This window comes from Sus scrofa, chromosome 14 (genome assembly GCF_000003025.6).
Source record: "Sus scrofa isolate TJ Tabasco breed Duroc chromosome 14, Sscrofa11.1, whole genome shotgun sequence".
NCBI lineage: Eukaryota > Metazoa > Chordata > Mammalia > Artiodactyla > Suidae > Sus > Sus scrofa.
In genome coordinates, this window is record NC_010456.5 from 121,433,393 (window position 1) to 121,459,024 (window position 25,632).

General features: G+C 35.8%; 1 protein-coding gene and 1 long non-coding RNA gene across 5 annotated transcripts in view; both read left to right on the top strand.

Annotated features, from left to right (window-relative positions):
• The window catches only part of SHOC2 (SHOC2, leucine rich repeat scaffold protein), a 96,207-nt gene extending 85,455 nt beyond the window's left edge, over positions 1–10,752 (top strand). For 2 of the 4 annotated variants that reach the window (XM_005671457.3, XM_005671458.3), the window contains exons 6-9: positions 3,509–3,631; positions 5,820–5,957; positions 6,265–6,382; positions 8,495–10,750. In XM_005671457.3, coding sequence (XP_005671514.1) covers positions 3,509–3,631; positions 5,820–5,957; positions 6,265–6,382; positions 8,495–8,703 — 588 coding nt within the window. In that variant the 3' untranslated portion in view covers positions 8,704–10,750. Of the gene's footprint in view, positions 1–3,508; positions 3,632–5,819; positions 5,958–6,264; positions 6,383–8,494 lie in introns of all 4 variants that reach the window. The other 2 variants (XM_001927493.4, XM_013983728.2) reach the window with 1 other exon arrangement.
• Positions 16,734–21,850, top strand: LOC102167161. The gene is made up of 2 exons (XR_307812.3): positions 16,734–18,153; positions 19,629–21,850. It is a non-coding gene; the product is annotated as an uncharacterized LOC102167161 (long non-coding RNA).

Genomic DNA, 25,632 nt, shown 5'->3' on the forward strand with positions numbered 1-25,632 from the left:
TTTTCTTTTCTTTTTAAGCCCATACCTGCAGCATATGGAAGTTCCCTGGGCAGAGGTCAAATTGGAGCTGCAGCTGCCAGCCTATGCCATAGCGATAGCAATGCCAGATCTGAGCCACATCTGTGACCTATGCTGCAGTTTGTGATCCTTAACCCATTGAGAGAGTCCAGGGATTGAACCCCCATTTTCATGGACACTATGTCAGATTCTTAACCCTATGAGCCACAACTGGAGCTCCTTTATTATTTTATAATCCAGTGTTATATTTGTTTCAGTGTCCAACATAATGATTCGATATTTGTATATATATTGTTAAATTGATCACTACAGTAATTCTAGTTGTGTTACATACATTCTAGTTATAGAAATTTTTCTGAGAACTTTTTAGATTTACTTTCTCAGCATTTGCAACACAGTGTCATTTGACCTTTTGACTCTTTCCGTCTATTTCTACTGCCTCTGTTCCCTGCCTCTGGCAACCACCATTATGTTCTTTGTATGTATGAGCTTGGTTTTTGTTGTTGTTGTTTTATTGTTTCGTTTTCGGGGGTGGCACCCTAGAGATGTGGAAGTTCCTAGGCCAGGGATCTGACCCCCACCACAGCGGTGATCTGAGCCATAGCAATGACAACTGGGATCCTTAACCTGCTAGGCCACCAGGGAACTCTTGTTGTTGTTGCCTGTTTTCTTAAGAGTCCACATATAAGTGAGATCATATGGTATTTTTCTCTTTTTATCTGACTTCTTTTATTTATCTTAATGCCCTCAAAAGTCTATCAGTGGCCTCACAGATGGAAAGATTTTTATTCTTTTTTATGACTGGATAGTATTTCATTAAATATATATACCATATCTTTTTCTTTCTTTCTTTTTATGGCCGCACCTACAGCGTATAGAGAGTTCATGGGCCAGGGGTTGAATAGGAGCTGCACCTGGGGCCTATGCCATAGCCATGGCAACACCAGATCTAAGTGACATCTGTGACTTACCATACAGCTTGTGGCAGCGCCAGATCCTTAACCTGAGCCAGGCCAGGGATTGAACCTGCCTCCTCACAGAGACAACAGGTCTTTAACTTGCTGAGCCACAACAGGAACTCTACCACATTATCTTTATCCATTGATTAACTGATGAACACTTACGTTGTTTCCATATCTTTATTGTAAATAATGTTGCAGTGAACATGAGGGTGCATATTTCTTTTTTTTGTTTTCTTTTTTTTTTTTTTTTTTTTTTTTTTTTTTTTTTTTTTGCCTTTGAGCTGCACCTGTGACATATGGAAGTTCCCAGGCTAGGGGTCAAATTGGAGCTGCAGCTGCTGGCCTACACCACAGTTACAGCAACATGGGATCTGGGCCGAGTCTTTGACCCTCCACCACAGCTCACCGCAATGCCAGATCCTTAACCCACTGAGCGAGGCCAGTGATTGAACTCACATCCTCATGGTTACTAGTCAGATTCATTACCACTGAGCCATGATGGGAACTCCAGAGGGTGCATATTTCTTTTTGAGTTAGTGTTTTTGTTTTCTTCATTTTGTTACCCAGGAGCGGGATTGCTGGATCATATGGTAGTTATATATTTTTATAACTTTTTGAGGAATGTCCATACTGTTTTCCAAAGTGGCTGTAGCAATTTACATTCCTATCAGCAGTGCACAGTGGTTCACTTTTCTATGCATATTAATATAGCCATTATGACAGGTGTGAGGTGATAATGCCATTGTGGTTTTGATTTGCAGTTCCTGGTGCTTAGTGACTGAGCACATTTTCATGTACCTGTTGCCAAGCTGTATGTCTTTTTGGAAAAATGTCTGTTTAGATCCTGTGTGCATTTTTTAATTGGATTGTTTGGAGTGTTTTGCTGCTGAATCATATGAATTCCTCATATATTTTGGATGTTACTCTCTTGTCAGATACATGATTTGCAAATATTTTCTCCTGACAGGTGATCTTTAGTTTCTTTTTCCTTGTCTATATTCTCTACAGTGAATGAGTTTCACATTTTGTAATAAAGAAAAATAATTTGATTGCAAACAGAGGAAAGAAATGAAAAATGATTTTTTCCAGTGATTTAATTGTAGCAAACAAACTTTAAACCCAGAGGTAATAATTGGCCACATAGCTAAGTCATGGCTGAGGTGTAGGAATCCAGGAAACCTGGATTCCTGCTTCCAGATGTAGTGTTCTTTATATTGTGTCATACTATGTCTTTTTGTCTTCAATGAATCATTTTGACATAATTGTAGTTCTTTAAACTACAGTCTAATGTATAATTTTTCAATTCTGTTTATACTTCAACAGTATATGTATCTTTTAGGATAATTGGAAGTATATAATAAGTGAACTAGTGGAGATTCAGGATAACCTTATAATCTTAAACAAGTATGAAATGTCTGGTTATATGAGATTTAGTGTGGTGATAGCGTTAGTTCTAAATGTTCAATTTGTAATGCAGAGCTTAGAGACCAGTCCAGGTGTTCACTTGGTTAAACATTTTTATAGATACTATATTACTGTAATATGTTAGCTCGGAAAGGCTTGTTGTTTTCAGTGAAATAACAAAACTTTGTATAGAGCTTTGGACTTAATTTTTCTTCAAAATCATGACAAATGTTTTATAGAACTTTTTCTTGAAAGAAGTCAAAATGATTGCTGATATTTTCCTCCTCATATAAGTACCAATAGTAAATTTTGTTAGTGAAAATGCTTTATAATACTATTAATTAACTATCAGTAGTTTTGGCTGGGAGGGGGTACTGATGGTCCCCTCTCAGTATTAATACCCCAGCACACAACAGTGGTAAGAGTTGCTTTAGAAGTGAATATGAGGAAGCAAGGGAAAAAAACTAGTGCATCACTGGCATATATTTCACTATTTTTTCCTGTGTATAGCTATAATCTCATTTTTTAACAAAATTAGGATGACACTGATCATTTGTTTTTATCACTCAATGATAATTATGTTTTTACCATCTTATGGATTTTTAAGGTAAAATCGTGGACATTTTATTAGTGTCTTACTGATTTATGTTTCTGTCTTACTAAAACTTTTTTTCCTCCCCACCTCATTGCTCAGCATCTCAGGAATTACTGAGCTTATCTGGATTCCTTGTGGGCTATGATTATTTCTTCCAGTGTGCTCATGAATACCACATTCTATTCAGTGATTTCTGTACATTATTGTCAAGTGAGGAAAAACATTGTATTTATCCCTGGGAACTTTGAGATCTCAAGTGTTGGTCTGTATAGTGTATTTTTCCATATCCAATACAGATAATCACATAGGAACAACTTCCAGTTGAGGCTTAAAATAAAAACCTAATTATCACACGAAAAACTTTGGAGGCTTAGAGTTTTTGTTGCCTTTTTCCCTTCTATATTTAGATATCAAAAAAGGGAATATGTTTTTATGTTTAATTAAGAATTTCTTTCTATATGGAGATATATATGGAGTTTTGGTTTTGTGGTTCTACCTTGTATGCTTCTTTTTTTTTTGTCTTTGCCAGGACAATCAGTTGACATCACTTCCCTTGGATTTTGGAACTTGGACCAGTATGGTAGAGTTGAATTTAGCTACTAATCAGCTCACAAAGATCCCTGAGGATGTGTCTGGTCTTGTTTCTCTTGAGGTAAGTTTAAAGAACATTTAGAACTCCTTAGACTCTTCCACAGTTATCTCAGTCATGAAGTTTCCAATTTAAAAAACTATTTCTAAGTGGGTGAAGATAATAATTAGAAATGTTAGTGCTCTCTTAAACATACACCCCTATTGGAATGATGAACTAATGACTTAATCTGAGCTCAATGCTTTTGAATTACTCTTATCCACTATAAGTTGGTAGATTTGAATGCTATAAAGTATCTTTAAAAGAAAGGGACTCTAAACATGTTGTTTTTTCCTTAACTCTGTTTAAGAATGCTGCACTGTTGTCTACCAAAGTAATTATGGTTTCACAGATTGGCATTCTGAACCTTTCATATAATTCTGACCTACTTTTCCATCCTAATTACTCACCTCCTCTTTTATTTACTAACTAAATTGATTATTTTGCTTGTTGGCAATGTGTGCATATTTATGGCTCTGTCTTATTGTTCCCAGTATCTAGACTGCTCTCTTTTCATCCCCTTAAATTGTTCTTTTAAAATTATTTTTCATAATTAAAGATCTATTTTTTGTTACCTCCTCAGTGAGGAATGATTTCTCCTGCCTCCACCCTAGCGTTTTCATCCTTTTGATGAAAAAGCTTACTAATGGTAGATAAGTATTTCTAAAAATGTCTTCTGTATTCATGTTTTTAAAAGATCTATTTTCTCTATTCTGTTGTTACTGTATTTAATAAGGTGAAATAGTATGGTGTAATAGTTAGAAGCAGGAGCTTTGAAGCCAAACAAATCTGGGTACAATTCCATTTTCATCTCTCTTTATTTATGGATTTAACCTGCCCAAGCTTCAGTTTTCTCAGCTATGAAATGGGAATAATAGTACTCTCCTCATAGAATTGTAGTGAGGATTAAATGCAATAATGCACACTTTGCATTTAGTATAGTGCCTGCAAATAGTAGTAAACTCAATAAATGATGGTTGCTGTTATTATTTCCTTGGTCTTAAACTGCATATGTTTATTTCATTATACATGGTATAACTTTGGGGGAAATAAGTGGGCATAAAAAATTATCTGGAACCTTATTTAGATCTTTCCATTCAGTGCTCTTTTCACTATCCCCAAACTCAGTATTACTTTCCTAGCTATCCCTCCCCTGTTGTAACGTCATGGAGAATAAGAACTATATCTTCTTTAGCCTTTTTTTCCCTTCTTCCAGATCTTGCAGGATGCTTTGCAGTATAATAAATATACCACAAATAATAACTGTAGTGGATTGATATGGGAAGGTTAGAAGTAAGTTGTTATGTCCCTTAAGTGATGCTTTTAAGGAGTTTTGTAATTAGTTTCCTATTAGATATTTGTGGGAGTTCCCATAGTGGCTCAGTGGGGTTAAGAACCCGAGATAGTGTCCACAAGGTTACGGGTTCCCTGGCCTCATTCAGTGAGTTAAGGATCTGGTGTTGCTGCAAGCTACATAGGTCACAGATGCGGCTCAGATCCGGTGTCACTGTGGCTGTGGCACAGGCCTGCAGCTGTAGCTCTTATTCAGCTTCTAACCTGGGAACTTCCATTTGCCACAGGTGTGGCCATAAAAAGAAAAAAAAAAAGATTGGTATTTGTAAATATTCAGTATCAAGATACTATTTACTATATGAATCTTAGTGCAAGTAGTTAATAATTTTATATTTTGCATAATTTAGTTTGAATTATGTCCTTTTGCTCTCATTAGTTTTGGCTTAAATAAAATATTTTGCCGCAAATAACTATAGTGATTTTTTTCAAAGTAGTAAGTTTAGGAGTTCCCGTCGTGGCGCAGCGGTTAATGAATCCGACTAGGAACCATGAGGTTGCGGGTTCGATCCCTGCCCCTGCTCAGTGGGTTAAGATCCGGCGTTGCCGTGAGCTGTGGTGTAGGTTGCAGACGCGGCTCGGATCCCGCGTTGCTGTGGCTCTGGCGTAGGCCAGTGGCTACAGCTCCGATTAGACCCCTAGCCTGGGAACCTCCATATGCCACGGGAGTGGCCCCAAAAAATAGCAAAAGGACAAAAAAAAAAAAAAAGTAGTAAGTTTAATGTTTTATCTTATATAATTAAACAATCCCCTTCTTATTCATTGTTTAGTAAATTAGCATTGGTTAATAAATGTTAAGCCACACAATAATATGTAATTCTATTTCATGACTTTCTAAACATTGTCAATAATTTCTCTTTAGGTTCTGATATTATCAAACAATCTTCTAAAGAAGCTTCCCCATGGTCTTGGAAACCTTAGGAAGTTAAGAGAGTTGGATCTAGAGGAGAACAAATTGGAATCCTTGCCAAATGAAATTGCCTATCTTAAGGATTTACAGGTAAAACATTATCCAGATGATTTTGTAGGTGTATGATTAATGTTTTGGGGGTGCAATCCAAGTTGCACATTTTCTTATTCTTGAACCGGTAGATTTTCCTCTTACAGCATTAGGGCTGAATTTTATGTTCATGTAATATATCTGCTTTTATCTTTCTAACAAATGGTGTTTTTTTGAAAGAAAAACTTACTTAGTGATTCTTATATAATTTCCCTATTGAACTTGTTAGTTTAGCAGATTATTTTTTAATCTACATTGGTTATAGGAAATATATGTGTAACCGTCTTTTATTTTGTTAATCTTTTAGAAATTAGTCTTGACAAACAACCAGTTGACCACTCTTCCCAGAGGCATTGGTCACCTTACCAATCTCACACATTTAGGCCTTGGAGAGAACCTACTTACTCATCTTCCTGAGGAAATTGGTATGAACTCTTGGGATACTTGACTGTGCTAATAATTTGCTCTTGTGTGTTCATGCAGTATTTCAGATATATATGACAAATGCACTATTTTTGTTAACTTAATCAGGTTACATTGGGCTCAAGATTTTTTTGTAGTGCACCAGTAGTAGTTGGTTGATTGGTTTTGATTAGGTTTCCTCATGGGGTGTTAGAGCTACCATTGTATTTGAGAATGTTTTAGCATACTTATAGTTCAGTAGGTTTAACTTTAATTTAGAGGAGTGTGTTACTTTATTCATTCATTCATTCATTCATTTCATGGCCATGCCCACAGCATGTGGAACTTCCCAGTCCAGGAATCAAACCTGTACCACAGCAGTAACCAGCTGAGCCATCAGGGAACTCCTAAAGGAGTTATTTTATGTTTCTTCCAAATTTAAAAATTATATAAGCTTGAATTAAATTAATGGTGTCTTATGCCAAAATATATTTCTATATGAGGTTTTAGGATTGATATTAGTATGTGATTAATATTAATATTTGAGAGTACTTTAGAATTTTCTAAGTGTTTTCATACCATTATTTCATACTATTAATCTGAACATCTTGAATTTTAGGCAGTGCAAGTTTTCTCATTTTACAGAGAGTAAATTGATTAAGGTCACATAGTAGCTCTTAAATTAGTAATCGTATGTATTATGTCACTCATTATACCATGATGTCCCAGAGGTGGTATAGGTTAGTGGTTAAGAGTGGTTTTGGAGTGAAATAGACAGTTTCAGAATCTGGATCTGCTGCCTATATTGGTTTTGTGGCTTTGGCTGAGGTACAGAAACTGTCTAAGCTTCAAGTTTCCTACATGTAAAACAAGGATAATAGTAACTTCCATAGGATTGCTCTGAATAAGAAATAACATCTTAAATACATCCATTACCTGGTAACTCTTCTTTTATTAGTTTTTTCTTTTTACATACTACTAGTCAAATATTACAAACTTTGAGGTTTAAAAACTGGAAACACATGGGGAGCTCCTGTTGTGGCTTAGCAGCTCTGAACCGAGTGACCATGAGGATCCAAGTTCAATTGCTGGCCTTGCTCAGTGGGTTAAGGATCTGGTATTGCTGTGAGCGTGATGTAGGTCACAGATGTGGCTTGGATCCCACGTTGCTGTTGCTGTGGCTGTGGCGTTGGCCAGCAGCTACAGCTCGGATTCAACCCCTAGCCTAGAGAACTTCCATATGCTGCAAGTGTGCCCTAAAAAGCAAAAAAATAAAGGCAAAAAAGTTGGAAACACACAAGGCAACTTTACACTCTTATTTCTAGTATATTTATTCAGATGGCCTCATGCAGTTACTTCAGACATTTGCCTAGAAAATATGAGTATCCTAAGACAGTTTAAGAAAAACTTTTTTTGGTCATTTTTGGCTGCCCCACAGCATATGGAGCCAGGGATCCGATCAGAGCCACAGTCTCGACCTAGCGGCAGTGCCAGACCCCTAACCCACTGTGCCAGGCCGGGGATTGAACCCACATCCCAGCAGCTCCCATGATGCCACCAGTCCTGTTGCAACACAGTGAGAGCGCCTAAAAAAAACTTTTAAAAGATGATATAAATTTATTTTTGGCTTACTGCCAAATATGTGATAACTGTCTTAGTGAAAGATTTATACAAAGTAACAAAAACCTTTCACATGAGAAATTTATTAATAAACGAGATTATCACATTTTCTCCAACAGGAAGGTGATTATAGGCCCTGACTAAATAGTAAACTTACTTTTGGAATTTTGAAAGAATACACATGAATGCCAAGCTCTAGAGAGCTTCCAGAGATGTAGTATATGTATTTTTCCAAAAAAATCCAATCTTAAATACCAACTATAAAGGAAGAGATTCTGATTTAATTGGTATAGAGTATGACTTCAATATCAAGATTTTTTTTCATTCTCACAAATTACGTGAATATGCAGTAAAGTTTGAGATCCATGGTTGTAGAGAGCCTGAAAATTAAGAGAATAAGAGGAAATGTATATTCAGTATACATCATGCTCAGGATAGCATCATACCAGTTGAACTTTTAAAATAGTAACAATTTAAAAAAATATAATAATAATTAATTTTATTTTTTAAAACAGGTACACTGGAGAATCTAGAAGAACTGTATTTGAATGACAACCCCAACCTGCATAGCCTTCCCTTTGAGCTGGCTCTTTGTAGCAAGCTTTCAATCATGAGTATTGAGAACTGTCCGCTCAGTCACCTTCCACCTCAGATTGTTGCTGGGGGTCCTTCTTTCATCATCCAGTTCCTAAAGATGCAGGGTCCATATCGTGCCATGGTCTGATACAAATCTGCTGGTCCCACACACTGTTCAAAAATAGACTGCCATTAATGTTTCATATCTATATCTGTATCTATTTATGTAGATATTGATATATTTGGCAGATTTATAAAGACTGCGTTATGTGTTTCTGCTAATAGAGGAATCATAGCCATTTAGATTTTTTTTAATTCTGTACAAAAGGCTTATATAAGTTTTCTTTGCTGAACTTGATGGATGTTTTTCTGTTGTGTAATATGATATGCCAGTTTCTTAAAACATATGCCAACAAATTATGGAGTTATTAAATTTAAGGGCCAGAGGTAGTATAGTAGATATACTTTCTCTTAGCAAAAATAATGGGCAAACAATTTTGTTGCAACTTTTCATATATATTTTCCCTTTACCAATGGTGAGATCTTTATAGTATTCTAGGCCCTGAAGGTAGAATTTTTCTTTAACTTATTTTGAAATTTGAGATTTGAATTTTATATATTGTTTACAGTCAGAGTAAATCACTGGATTTTTTTTTTGTTTTGATTTGCTCTGTTTTAATCAGATCTAGAGTTTATATACTCTACTAAAGAATTTGCATCAGCTGATTTAAATATTCAGAGATATTTGCTTGTTGAAATAACTGGCAATGTGAAAAGATAGTAAAAAATTCTAGAAATCCTTTAATTGTATTTCTCTTATCAGTTGTGAAGCAAAATATCTGAAGTGAGTCTATGGCTTGGGAGTGTATATTGAGACCTTTTCTAGTATAAGTATCTCTTAAGTTTGAGGGAACAGAAAATTGTGCAAAGGAGTTTTCATTCCTGAAAGTTGCAGATCCACAAAAACTAACAGAATAATTTGGCAAAAAAGAAAAAGATACAAACAAACACACATTCTACATGTGTATATACAATGCTATATAGATATGTATTTATTATATCATAAACTACGCCAATAGGTAACTTTAAGGATTTCTCCCTAGCCTTGTAAAATGAAATGAATGTTTTTCTTTGAACACTGCAATATATGTATGTTTCAAGGTTATTTAACAGTGTACTATGGTTTTATATCTTGACTTGCCTTGTACATCTTTCAGTTTTGGAATATCTGCGTCTAAGCACAATATCTTCACACTGTGCTATATTGCTGCTGAACTAAATGCACTTTTCCCCACATGTGGGGCACTGGCTTCAAACAATTCAGTTCAGTACCATTGATTTCAATCTCATCTTTCCTTTTTTGGTAGTTGTTAATACAGTTATGGAAAAGAGCACATTGCCTAGAAGCCATTGATAGTTCAGTGGAAGTTCTGTAAGATGTGCATGTGCTACTTGATGTATTTTCTTTTGCTTTACTGCTTTTAAGGCTAGCAGTATTGTAAATCTGTGCCCCTTATACAGTACTCTTACTTTTGATAGTGTCAGTCTAAGTCAATTTAATTATTAAAGAGATTCACAGAGCAAGTACATTTTAGATATCATCCTAAAAAAAACACTTCCCATATAATGAATAACTATTATGTATAATTATGTATTGCTGCTTGGTTTTCTTTCTTTTTTTTTTTTTCTTTTCCATTTAGATGATGGGCATTGTATTTTAAATAAAATCATTTTTGAAGTAAGGCTGTAATATTAACATAGAAATTTGGAGTGTTGTTTTGCTTTTCCTGACACTCAAAATCAGGACTAAGTTTGAGGTTGAACCTATAATCATAATTGGCAATTTTTAAAGGAGCAACTAAGAAATGGAAGGCAGGTAAAGATATAAAACCGTAGAATGCTTAAATGTGCTGTAAAACTATTGTAGATGTCACTGGATTTTACCAAGTAATATCCTTTCTTCTTTTTTTTCCATCTACTGTGGCTTTTCAGTTAAAATTTTGTTTATAAAAGGAATTTGTTTATTACAGCTCTACCTAGAGCTTGTGTGTATGTGTGGTTTTTAAAAATCTCATATCCAGGTGTGTTTATATCTTAAGATGATGGAACTTGAACTTTAAAGGCAGTAACCTAATGTCTTTTTTAAAAATATGGTTATTGTTTCTTAAAAATGAAAATAGATATGGTTTTTAAAACATTTTGGTTCCTACCTTCATTTACATTAGTTTGTAACAGAAATGCAAAGTGATCACAATCCTACATGTAGAAGTTATGTTATAGGCAAACCATCTGAGGAATTATAAATTTTTTTGAGACGCATAAAACGTCATGTGTATGGCTGCCACCTTGAAAGAGCTCGTGAATTTCATTACTACTTCTACCATGAAGCTAACTAAAATGGACTCTTAATTGGGATAGCCTTATGAAATCAGGATATTTAATATTTAAATAATTTGAGTATAATAAGGGATGTTGTTGAATGACTACTTAGGAGCTTGTATTTTTCCTAAGACTTCAGTGGGAGTAATTGCCATGTCCAACAATAATCCTTTCTTTTAAAGAAATTAGATTTTGGTCTTTCTGTGAGGCTCAGTAAATTAAAAAAGAATGTCATAGAATATTACATTGTAAAAACATTGCTCTAAACTTTGCTTTTTGTTAATATACATAGTAGCAAAGTGACAACAAAAATTTCAAACAGTCCTTTTAGTGACAGTTTAATACTTTAAAAATCTCAAATGATTATTTCATACAGAAAAAAAGGAGATACTAAATAATTTATGGATTTGATAGATACAAATGAAAACAGAAGATAGAAACTCTTGCAGGAGAAAATACACATAAAACATTTATTTGTACTTTTATTAGGAGTTGGAAGACCCAGTTGAAATGAACTCCACAAATGTAATTGCATATTTCTGTTTTATCTCGTTGTAAAGCCTGAATCATTTAAAATAGATAAACTGTTATCCATCACAATTTATCTAATCTTTCTCTGATAACTTTGTTATAGCTTTTGCTTTTCATCTCAGTTATCGCTAAACCATTAGTACATGCTGAGTCCAAATTTCAGCTTGCAGAATTTTAATTGTTTATCAGTAAGACTGGGTCGGGGTTAAAGTGTATGAAGTGGGACACTTTGCAGTGCAAAGGGGGGACTATCAGTTGTTGGGCCGACAGCCATACATCAGAACTGTTTCTGGAAAACCAGGATATATGGTTATTCTTACACAATTAAAAATTATATAAAAGGAAGTGATACAATCCAAAGTAAGCAAAAAATAAATTCCTAAAATTTTCTAATTTAACTAAAATGAATAATTTGTAAAGATATCCTTCTGGCTATATTAGAGGATAAGATGGTATACCACATGTCTTTAGCTAACACTTTTCTCTTGCCTTCTTCTTTTGATTAGTTTAGCCTTTAAGAGCCAATTTGGGTAATGAGAATACATGTGACAATCTTTGAATTGACGAAATTTGAATACATGTGTCAAATTTCTGAGCATTTGAATATACAAGAGATGTGATACTGGTTTGGTATCTAAAGGAGTATCTTGAATGTTGTTATATTAAGAAAGTATTATGAGAATGTTTTATAAATGGATATCAGTACTTTGTTATTGAATAGAGTGCCTTCTTAAACTGACCACACTAATGCTAAGGAAACATTTGTGGGTTTATTTATTTATTTTTTTCCATTTTAAGATTTTCATTTTTTCCATTATAGTTGATTTGCAATGTTCTGTCAATTTCTGCTGTACAACAAAGTGACCCTGTCATACCTATGTATGTATTCTTTTTCTCACATTATCCTCCATCATGTTCCATCGCAAGTGACTAGATATGGTTCCCTGTGCTATACAGGAGGATCTCATTGCTTACCCACTCCAAATGCAATAGTTTGCATCTATTAATCCCAGACTCCCAGTCCACCCCACTCCCTCCCTCTCCCCCAGGCTTCAAGTCCACGAGTTTCTTTTCTGTGTAAAGTTTCATTTGTACCATATATTAGATTCCAGATACAAGTGATATCATATGATATGGTATTTGTCTTTCTCTGACTTACTTCACTTAGTATAAGAGTTTCTAATTCCATCCATGTTGCTGCAAATGGCATTGGTTCATTCTTTTTCATGGCTGAGTAGTAGTCCATTGTGTATATATACCACATCTTAATTCATTCATCTGTTGATAGACATTTAGGTTGTTTCCATGTCTTAGCTATTGTGAATACTGCTACAATGAACATACAGGTACATGTAGCTTTTTCAAGGAAAGTTTCATCCAGATATATGCCCAAAAGTGGGATTGCTGGATCATATGGTAGTTCTAGATTTAGTTTTCTGAGGTATCCCCATACTGTTTTCCATAGTAGTTGTACCAATATACACTCCCACCAACAGTGTAGGAGGGTATCCTTTTCTTCACACCTTCTCCAGCACTTGTTATTTGTGGACTTATTAATGATGGCCACTCTGACTAGTGTGAAGTGGTACCTCATTGTAGTTTTGAATTGGCACTACTCTAATAATTAGTGATGTTGAGCATTTTTTCATGTGCCTGTTGGCCATCTGTGTATCTTTTTGGAGAAATGTCTACTCAGGTCTTCTGACCATTTTTCAATTGGGTTGTTGGTTTTGGATTTTTTTGCTTGAGTTGTATAAATTGCTTGTATATTTTAGAGATTAAGCCCTTGTCAGCTGCATTGTTTGAAACTGTCTTCTCCCATTTCATAGGTTGTCCTTTTTTTTAATGGTTTCCTTTGCTGTGCAAAAGCTTGTCCGTTTGATTAGGTCTTATTGGTTTATTTTTGTTTTTATTTCTGTGCCTTGGGAGACTGACCTAAGAAAACATTTGTACAGTTGATGTCAGAGAATGTTTTGCCTGTGTTCTCTTCCAGGAGTTTGATGGTGTCTTGTCTTATATTTAAGTCTTTAAGCCATTTTGAGTTTATTTTTGTGCATGGTGTGAGGGTGTGTTTCAGTTTCATGGGTTTACATAGGACTGTCCAGTTTTCCCAGCACCAGTTGCTGAAAAGACGGTCCTTTTCCCATTTTATATTTTTGCCACCTTTGTCGATTAATTGACCATAGGTGTCCGGGTTTATTTCTAGCTTCTCTGTTTTGTTCCATTGGTCTGTATATCTGTTTTGGTACCAGTACCACACTGTCTTGACTGTGGCTTTAAGTAATTCTCTGAAGTCTGAGAGATTATGCCTCCTGCTTGTTTGTTTGTTTGTTTGTTTTTTCCTACAGGATTGCTTTGGCAATTCTGGGTCTTTTATATGGTTCCGTATAAATTTTTGGCTTGTTCTAGTTCTGTGAAAAATGTCATGGGTAATTTGATAGGGATTGCATTGAATCTGCAGATTGCTTTGGGTACTATGGCCATTTTAACGATATTAATTCTTATAATCCAGGAGCATGGAATATCTTTCCATTTCTTGGAATTCTCTTTCATTTCCTTGATTAATGCTTTATCGTTCTCAGTATATAAGTCTTTCACCTCCTTAGTCAGGTTTATTCCTAGGTATTTAATTTTTGGGGGTACAATTTTAAAAGGTGTTTGTTTTTATATTCCTTTTTTAATATTTTATTGTTGCATACAGAAATGCAACAGATTTCTGAATGTTAACCTTGTATTCTGCTGCTCTTCTGAATTCTTTGATCAGTTGGAGTAGTTTTTGTGTAGAGTCCTCAGGGTTTTCTATATATAGTATCATGTCATCTGCATAAAGTTACAATTTTACCTCTTCTCTTCCAATTTGGATACCTTTTATTTCTTTGTTTGTCCAGTTGCTATGGCCAGAACTTCCAATACTATGTTGAAAAAAAGTTGTGTGAGTGGGCATCTTTGTCTTGTTCCAGATTTTAACAGGAAGGCTTTCAGCTTTTCTCCATTAAATATTATATTTGCTGTGGGTTTGTCATAAATGGCTTTTATTATGTTAAGGTATGTTCCCTCTATACCTTTATGGGTTTATTTTTAACTTAGAAATACAGGTTATAATATCTAAGGTTTTAAAACTTCTTTTAACTTGTAAAACTTAAATTGCCTCCTTAGTACCTTTGAAAAAATTTCTCTTTACATGCTTGTTATTATCCCATTGATATCATACATTCTACATATAAACTCTTTGGAATGTAAGTACCTGTTAGTGATCAAGACTTCAGCTGAATAGTAGTTTATAGTGTTTCAGACTGAGGACTTCAAGTTTGGTAGGAAATATTGTGTCCACTATTGAGAGTAGTAGAGGCAGGACTATCAAGTATGAGTTTGCAAGCTGTGCAGCCCACAAAAAGCACTACATCTTGGGGGGGGGGGGCGGGCATCTATTCACATCATCGATTTGTATGTTATGACAGTTTTTCAGCAGATGGCAGTAAAGTGCCTTGTTCTAACAAAAACAGTATATTATGTCAAATTCCTGAAAATAGAAGTAGAGTCATGAAAAAGGAACATTTTTCTTTCTTTTGTTTGTTTGTTTCCACCTCATTTACACCATGGTAATAGGTGAAGTTAATGGAGAGATTTGATCTTCATGCAGATTATTGGAACTCTACCCTAACAACCCTAATAACAATTGAATAATATTTAAGTGACATTATAAGCAGTTTATTTGTTAAACATATTGCTAAAAAGGACCTTACTCTAAAAATTAGAGCCTGCCTATAGGTGTTTTATCAGTGACCATTATTATTTAGATTTCATGTTATCTAATTTATCTTTTATCACTACTGGTATAATTTATATGGTAAATTTAACCTTTCACTGGTCTGATTGGGCTTAATATACAAATAATATTTGCATTAGTCATCTATACCATTTTTTTAGGATTTTATAGAAACTATTTTTCAGTAAGTCTATGTAGCTAGCACATAAAACCTGGTGTCCATTACTAAAAGGCATGTTTCATATATGGCTCAAAACTATTTATTTATTTTTAGGGCTGCACCTATGGCATAGGGTGTTCCTGGGCTAGAGGTCAAATGAGAGCTGCAGCTGCTGGCCTGTGCCACAGCCACAGCAGTGTGGGATCTGAGCCACTGCAACCTACACGACAGCTCGCAGCAACACCAGATCCTTAACTCACTGAGTGAGGCCAGGGATTGAACCTGTATCCTCGTGGATACTAGTTGGGTTCATTTCCACTGAGCCACAATGGGAATTCCATTTATTTATTTTAATGTTTATCTTTAATAGAAAAATATACTAATATATAATTTTCCCTCATTTGGATTTTTTTCTCACCTCAAAACTCATTTTTAACAAGGTTCAAAAAACTTATCTTGGGAGTTGCCATCATGGCTCAGTGGTTAACGAATCCGACTAGGAACCATGAGGTTGCGGGTTCAATCCCTTAGCCTTGCTCAGTGGGTTAGGGATCCGGCATTGCCATGAGCTGTGGTATAGGTCGCAGACATGGCTCTGATCCCATGTTGCTGTGGCTCTGGCATAGGCCGGCAGCTACAGCTCTGATTAGACCCTTAGTCTGGGAACCTCTATATGCCACAAGTGAGGCCCTAGAAAAGACAAAAAGACAACAAAAAAAAGTCATCTTGTACTTGTTAATAAGACCGTAACAAAGTATTTTATATGGTGATGAATAGTGTGTTTTTTTATTGTGTACATCAGAACTCAATTTTTTTTTTCTTTTTGTCTTTTTAGGGCTGCTCCTGCGGCATATGGACATTCTCAGGCCAGGGGTCAAATCAGAGCTGCAGCCACCAGCCTATGCCATAGCTACAGCATTGTGGGATCTGAGTTGCATCTGTGACCTATACCACAGCTCACAGCAATGCTGGATTCTTAACCCACTGAGAAGGCCAAGGATAGAACCCGTGTCCTTGTGGATACTAGTCGGGTTCGTTACTGCTGAGCCACAGTGGGAACTCCAAAAATTTATTTTAATGTTTGTCTTTAATAGAAAAGTATACTAATATATAATTTTCACTCACTTTTTTTTTTCTCACCTCAAAACTCGTTTTTAACAGGGTTCCGGAAAAGTTTTCTTGTACTTGTTAAGGATGTTGAGTATTTTGGAGTTCCCGTTGTGGCTCAGTGGTTAACAAATCCGAGTAGGAACCATGAGGTTGCGGGTTCGATCCCTGGCCTTGCTCAGTGGGTTAAGGATCCAGCGTTGCTGTGAGCTGTGGTGTAGGTCGCAGACAAGGCTCGGATCCAATTCGACGTAGGCCAGCAGCTACAGCTCCAATTCGACCCCTAGCCTGGGAACCTCTATATGCCATGAGAGTGGCCCAAGAAAATGGATGAATATTGTCTTTTGATTATATTGTGTACATCAGAACTTGATTTTAATTAGAGACGTATTTTGCACAGTACACAGTGTACAAGGCTTAGATAAAACACTACAAAAACAATATCTGAAAACAGTATTTAACAGACTTTTTTCAAACTGAGGTGAAGATCAGGCTTCCATTGATTTTTAACAGGGTTTGTATTGTGATAAATACTTAGCTGTTCTAAATTATAATTCAAGGCTAAAAAGTATAAACAGCCTTCAGAAAATGTACTTTTTAGGAATTCCTGCTGTGGTGCAGTGGGTTAAGAATCCAGCATTGCTGCAGCTGTGGCATAGATCGCAGCTGTGGCTGGGATTTGATCCTTGGCCTGGGAATTCCATATGCCGTGGGTGTGGCTGAAAAAGAGGGAGAGAGAGAGAGAAAATGTACTTCTAACCAGAATTGTACAATTGATTAATTTGGCTACATAAAAATTATCTTACCTTTTTATTTAGTCATTCTGTTGTAAGGTATTCAATATACATAATATATTTTTAAATATCATGCCATTGAGTCTTTGAAGAAAGTTCCAGTCCTGTGTGTAACTGAAGTTGAACATGAAATCAATCTTTGCAATGTTATTGTACCACAGAAATGTGGAACTGAAAGAAATGACTTCACTGCCGTTTAATCTTCTGAAAAACTTTAACAAAGCAAATGGCACACACAAGGTATACAAAAATAGATGTACAAAAAATGCAACAAAATATTTTTATGGTCATTATTATTTACATTATTCATATTTACTATTGATAGAATTCAAAACTGTAGGGTCTTTTTGGTTTTTTGATTTGGGGGGTTTTTTGTTTGTTTATTTTACAACTAGTGTATATAACGGATATATCTTATAGTGAAGACTTTCCTGTAGCGGATACGTTGAATTATTAGAAATAACTCCCCCATTTTCTGAGCCTTTATGAAGAAAACGCTTTTTGTTTTGTAAACTTTCATAAGAGAGTCTGCTCTAGTGTTTAAGATTTCTTAGTAACCTAAAAGTGGAACTTGAGTACAGGATTCCTAGAAAAAAATTGTAACATTGGCTAATGAAGAACAGTAAGTTTTATCTTCCACTGTTCATGAAAACAAAAGGTATAAGAGTAATACCTAGTGGAAACTAGTCAGTTGGCTAAAGAAAACTCATCAGGGAAGGTTGAAAATATTACTCCTGTGCACAATGTGATTAACTGTCATCTTTCCTCTTAGCATCCTTTGATATGTGTTAAAAAAAAAAATCACTCTGGCAACCTTGAGAAGAGTGGATTGGAGAGAATCAAAACTAGTGTCCACTCCAGGTGAGTGATGACAGTGGCTTTGATTGGGATTAAACCATTGGGAAGGGAAAGAAACATATAAGGGATTACTAGGAAGACTGGAAAAAATGAGTTAGAGAATCAAACGTTACTTCCAGGATTATAGCTTAACATCTGGATGTATTTACTAAACTATGGTCCTTTGCAAGAGGACCAGGTTCTTCTAGTTTGTTTGGGTCTAAGGGGGAAGATGTGTTCTAGTACAGGTGAGACATTAGGTGGGGATGTCAAGTAAGCAATTAGATACTTAAATCTGGTGTTTAGAAGTTAGCCTGGGGAGTTCCCATTGTGGCTCAGCGGTTAACAAACCCGACTAGGATCCTTAAGGATGTGAGTTCGATCCCTGGCCTCGCTTAGTGGGTTAAGGATCTGGCGTTGCCATGAGCTGTGGTGTAGGTCACAGAGGCGGCTCGGATCCCACGTTGTTGTGGCTGTGGTGTAGGGCAGCGGCTACAGCACCGATTCGACCCCTCGCCTGGGAATTTCCATATTCCTTGGGTGTGGCCCTAAAAAGCAGAAAAATTTAAAAATTAGCCTGGAAACATGTTCCAGTATATAGATGGTAACTGAAGCAAGAATTTTCTAGGGTGAACGTGTAAAATGGGAGGGGATGGAATCCTGATGGAACCCAAACATTTAGCTTTTGCATAGGTAGGGAGGAGACTGAAGAAATTGAGAAGTCGCTATAGTAAAAGTGTGAAAGAAATACAGAGTATGGTCTTGGAAATAGAATAGTCAATTTCACTCAGTTTAGTTTTTCTACTCTCAGTATATTCTATATTCTACTTCAATATTATTTTACTTACTGTGTCTTTTTCTAAGACTCTGCCCTGTCCAAAATAGTCACCACCAAGTAGCCATGTGTGGCTATTTAAATTTAGGTTAATTAAAATTAAATAAAATTTAACTTTAATTCTTCAGTCATGCTAATCACATATAAATGAATATGAGAGAGAAAGCACAATGGGAAAATATAAATGATTGATAGTTAAAGTGAACTTTATGTGACTGATATTCAAAGAAGTCTTCTGGGTTTTTCTGGATTTGGATGGTTATGTTTTGCTGAATTTTATTTATTATAGGCTTCATGACTTTTAACTAGCACTGTTTCTTGGTGCAAAATAACATTTATCATATATCTTGTCAAACACACACCTCACAAATTTTTGCCATTGAGATTACAATCTAATGGATTACACACTTATTTGATTAATTTGCTTAAAAAAAGAATAGCTGCTTTCATTCAGAGTTCAATTTTTCTAACCTCCAGAGCACCTCTTGTTACTTCTTAATCAATGCCAACTTGAGGCAGTTGAGAACACTAGTTACCTATTCAAAAAGTGCTGATAGATTGGTTTAGAGAGGATAAAATTAACATGTTAATGAATGAGCCTAGGTTTGCAATGATTACCATTTTTTCTCAAAATGTTTGATGATTTCTTTTTCCTTCCGTGAAGATCAACTTAGATGCAAGTTAATCTACACATTTTGACCTTTGATGTCAACTTCAAAAGAACACTGTACAGTCAAGAATTCTTCCTAGTAACTCCTAATTCGGAGTTCAACCAATGTTGTTCAACCTTCCAAATTGTAGAAGCAGAAGGAATATGTCCAACTCTCTTTGAGGCCATCAGTATCCTCATACCAAAACCATGCAAAGGTATTATAAGAAAACTATAGACTAATATCTCGTAAACATTGATATAAACATTTTCAACAAAATATTAGTAATTTGAATTTTACAAGCATAAAAATTATACATCAAGTGAGATTTATTCCGGATATGCAAGCCTATTCTGACATTCAGAAGCCAATTAATGTAATCTATCACATCAACAGACTAAATCACACGATCATATCAGATGGAGAAAAAGCATTTGACAGAGCCATTTATTAGGATAACTCAGCAAACTTGGAATAGAGGAGAAAGTCCTCAACTTGATAAAGAACAAAAGCCCTATAACTAACAGCATACTAAGTTGTGAGAAACTGGAAGCTTTCTCATTAAAATCAGGAATAAAGCAATGGTGTCTCTTCTAGCTTCTTTTTAAAGTTGTAATGGAAGTGGTAGTTAATAACTCAAGGAAGACGGGAAGAAAGAAAACTTAATTGGAGTTCTCTGGTGGCTCAGCCTGTTAAGGATCTGCATTGTCACTGCTGTGTCTTGTATCACAGCTGTGGCACAGGTTTAATGCCTGGCCCTGGAACTTCCAGATACCATGGTCTCAGCAAAAGAAAAAAAGAAAGAAAGAAAAAACCTCTTGTTTGCATATGATGATCATCTACGTAGAAAGTCCAAAAGAACTGATTTAAAAACTCCTGGAACTGTTAAAGTAATTATAGCAAAGATGCAAACTTCCAGGTTCATATACAAAAGTCAATTGTTTTCCTATATACCAGCAAAGAACAATTGGAATTTGAAATTAAAAACAATACTATTTACCTTAACATCCACAAAATAAAATACCTTGATATATGCACAAGACCTACATGAGGAAATATACAATCTTTGATGAGAGAACCCAAAAACTAAGTAAATGGAGAGATTTTTATTCCATGCTCTTGGATAGAAAGTCAATGTTGTCAAGATGTCAGTTCTTCCAAACTTGATCTATAGATTCAAGGCAATCCAATCAAAATCTCAAAGTTATTTTGTAGATATTAGCAAACTGATTCTAAATTTTATATAAAAAGCTAAAAGACCCAGAATAGATGACACAATATTGAAACAGAAAGACAAATTTGAAGGACTAACACTACTTGACGTCGAGACACATATATATCTACATTGTGGTACAAATATCCCCTGCTATCCAAAAGTAGAACAATCCTATGAAACCTTTCATAAGATGAAATGGTGTAAAATGAAGCAATTAACTTAGGACATCTTGCTAACAAAAGCACGAAATAAATTGAGATAAAGCAGAGATGCTCACAGACACAGTTCAAAGCTATGGTGGCTTGATGCTGAGTGTAGTTTTCAGGAAGGGAGCTTGGCAGTTCCACTCTGGCTCCTTGGGGTGCATGCTGCTTCTATAACAGCTCACTGCAAAGCCAACACTGGACTTCATTTTTACTTTTCACTTTTTTTAGTAAAAGTAAAAATCCTCTTTGGATTTCTTTCAGTTAGGGAAAACAAATACTAATGTAGGTCTGTCATAAAAGTAAAATGTAGAGCAAATGTTCAAAAAGTGGGGAATACATGTATTAGTGAAAGAATAGACAAATCAATGGAACAGAATAGAGACCTCAGAAATAGACCCCCCACAAATATAGTCAACTCATTTTTGACAAAGGAGCAAAGGCAATTCAATAGATGGAAAAAAATATAGTATTTTCAACAAGTGGTGCTGGAATAACTGGACACCAGGTGCAAAAAAAAAAAAAGAAACCATACCAAAGGCATGATCCATGAAAGAAATAAAAGTAGGACTTAATTAAAATTAAAAATTTCCGCTCTGTGAAAGATTCTGCAAAGAGAATGACAAGACAAGCAACAAACTGGGAGAAAATATTTACAGAAGAGTATTTGATAAAGAACTATTACCCAAAATAGACAAAGAGCTCTTAAAACTCAACATAAAAATAACAACCTAATTAAAAACTGGTGAAAAGAGCCAAACAGACACCTGAGAAAATATTCAGATAGTAAATAAGTGTATGAAAAAATATTCAACATCATACATTAGATAATTATCATTAGATAATTGCAAATATATAACAACAATGAGGTATCACTGCACCCTTATTAGAATACCTAAAATCCAAAACATTGATTAACACCTATTGCTTGTAAGAATGTGGAGCAATAGGAAATCTCATTCATTAACTGTGGGAATGCAAAAGGGTACAACCACTTTGGAAAACACTTTGGCATTTTCTTTTCCTTTTTTTTTTTTTTTTTTTTTTTTTTTTTTTGCTTTTTAGGGCTGCACCCATAGCATATGGAAGTTCCCAGGCTAAGGGTTGAATTGAAGCTGCAGCTGCCAGCCTATGCCACAGCCGCAGCAACATGGGATGCAAGCTGCATCTGTGACCTACATCACAGCTTTCGTCAATGCCGGATCCTTAGCCCACTGAGAGAGGTCAGGAATTGAACCCAAGTCCTCATGGATCCTAGTTGGGTTTGATACCACTGAGCCATGATGGGAACTCCTGGCATTTTCTTATAGAACTAAGCATATTCTTACAATACAATCATGCTCCTCGGTCTTTACACAAATGGGTTAAAAACTTATGTCCAGTAAAAATTTGCACTCATGTTTGTAGCAACTTTATTCATAATTTCCAAAACTTAGAAGCAACCAAGATGTCCTTCAGCAGGTGAATGTACACACAAACGGTGGTACATCCAAATAATGGAATATTCAGTGCCAAAAAGAAGTGAACTACCAAGCCAGAAAAAGACATGATGGAACCTTAAATGCATATTACTAAGTGAAAGAAGCCAAGTAAAAAGACTATGATTCCAACTGTGTGACAGTAAAAAAGGCAAAAATTTTTAAGATTGGTTGCCAAAATCATGAGGAGAGGAATAGGTGGAGCCCTAGGGATTTGAGGACAGTGAAACTATTCTGTTTGATACTATAATGGTGGATATAGGTCATTATACATTTGTCAAAACAAAACCCGTAGGATATAGACCAGGAGCAAACTCTAATAGAAACTATGAACTTGGATGATAATTATGTGTCAGTGTTAGTTCATCAATTGTAACACATATAGCATTCTGATGCAGCATGTTGATGGTTGGAAAAACTGTGTGTGTGTGTGTGTGTGTGCGCGCGCACGTGCACACGCGTGCGCGCGCACGTGCACACGCACGTGCTAGAAAGATAGAGAAGGTGAATATGAACACTGTTGCACATAACCTTAGGGATCCAATGAAGATGTGTTATGTGAAGATAACTGAAAGAGATTAAATCAGTCAACCTCAATCTGAGTTAATTCACTGACATTCTTTGGTGCTCTGCCCCATCCCAATTTCATTTCTTCATGCCCAAATCAGAGATTTGAATACTCTTACTGGCACCTTCCCCTCTACATGGGAACAGGTGATATGGTAGGCAGGATTTAGTCTTTTAATTAAACCAATCCTTCTTGTTTCTTAAAAGACTTTTTGCTATCATAAATATGTTACAATATTGCAAAAGCCAAACCTGTTTGCAGCCAAAACTTCTAGGTAAAAGGAAATTTTATTTTTTATTTTTTTGTATCTTTGCCTTTTCTAGGGCTGTTCCCGTGGCATATGGAGGTTCCCAGGCTAGGGGTTGAATCGGAGCTGTAGCCACCAGCCTACACCACAGCCACAGCATCACGGGATCCACGCTGCATCTGCGACCTACACCACAGCTCACAGCAACACCGGATCCTTAACCCGCTGAGCAAGGCCAGGGATCGAACCCGCAACCTCATGGTTCCTAGTCGGATTCGTTAACCACTGTGCCACAACGGGAACTCCTAAAAGGAGATTTTAAATACAGCTCAGTTTATATTGTTGTACAGTATTTGATGAGGCCTGGTTTGTTTTTGCATTTTCAGTCTAGTCTTACCTCTAGACTGAATTTCAGCCTCATCGAGAACTCAGTATGAGGAATAAGGAGGCTGCCTGAATTTGAATTTTCCCATCACCCCTGTGCCCTCTGTTACCCCTCCCCAAACTTTCAGAAAATTATCAAGACGACCAAATAAAACCACACATGACCCACACTTTCAGCATTACCGGAAGACAGAAAATAAATTCTATAAGAATTTCCCCTGCTAGATGCTGCTGCAAGTTGGTGGGTGTGGAGAGTAGGAAAAGGGGGGGGGAGTAAAAAGAACAGATAAATTCATCCCAATAAGATAAGTTCAACATTAAATGCCAAAATACTGTATGTTAGGACTTGGTAGTTTATCATACTGGCTACAGAGATGAGTTTCCAGAAATGGATGAAGACTTGAATGAACACTTTAAAAGTGTCTATTGGGTACCTGGGACAATTGACCAGACCAGTTGACTCAGGGACACACTATAGCAAAATGATCAGACTCAGATATTTTAAAAAGGTGCTTAAGGCCTCTAGGCAAAATATAAATGATTTACAAAAACCAGATATTGAGAGTCATCAAACTTAAAAGCAACATGCAAAGCATGGCAACTATGAAGCATCATTCTCAAGAAACAATGTAAATTGAGATTATATCCAATAAAGCTATTTTTAAAGCACATGTATATGTGTGTGTGTCTATACCTAGGTGTGTGTATGTGTATGTATATTTCTTAGCTCTGTCTGCTGAAAAAGGACCCAGAAGCAAACACTCTAGGAGCAATGAGTACTCCTAGTATCCAGATCCTGGTTGCTATTAACCCACTGACAGAAACCAGGGCTCCCTTGAGAAATGGCTGATTCCTAGACTAGAAGATCCTTGAAATATCTTGTTAAGTTGGAGCAAGAAAGTGCCCTCCAAACTGATGGGAGAACATCATAATGACAGAGAAGCTAGCTTGAAGAAGTGACCAAATCTGGGATTATTTGGACACCAAAATAGTTAAGAACAGTATTTAATTATAAATTATGAAAAAATAGGAAGCCATGAATCCATATCAGTGATAGATACATAAATGGATAGGGAAGAAGTAAAAGGTCTGTGGAATGTGGTAAATGAAGAGGCAGGGCTGAGAAAATAATTTAGCAACCATCACAATAAAAAATGGTTCAAGCAAATATCAATAGATGCTAAATCTTGGGGAGGTATTTTGATGAGCAGGACATTTGTGTGATTGTATGGTGAGTCCCCACAGATTGCTTATTTGTTGTGAGGGGGGAAATGGTAGCTATAAAACAGAAATACAACAAACATTTTGGCTAGGTGATCAAAATTAACATTACCAACAAAGGGCGGATAGATGTGATGTTACTCTGGATGGAATACAGTAGGAAGGACACAATGTCACATATGTTCCTGCTGGGAATGTATAACTGGAATCTAATCAGGAGGACTTCAGACAGACTCCAAATGAAGAATCTTCTATTAAAAAACAAACCCTTCTGTACAGCAGAAATTGACGGAACATTGTACATCAACTGTAACAAAAAATTTAAAAAACCAAAACTCTCTTCTTCATAAACGTCAGTGTTATAAAGGACAAAGAAGGGCTGTAGAAATAATCTGTTAGAGGCCACTATAAAAATATGACAAGTAAATGGATCTTAGACTGACATGTGTTGGAGAAAAATCCTATTAGGTCAATTGACAAAAATGAAATACAAAGGTGGATTGATAAAATGCACCAACTGAAGTGGATAACTGTTCTAAGGACATCTCTATTCTTAGAAAATACACACTGAAGTAATTAAAGGTGAAGGGCTGTGATATTTGCAGCTTACTCTCAGTTCTGAAAAGTAATATTGTATAACGTGCGTGTGTTTGAGACATACAGGTACATACACACATAACAAGTATATGATGAAATGGGAT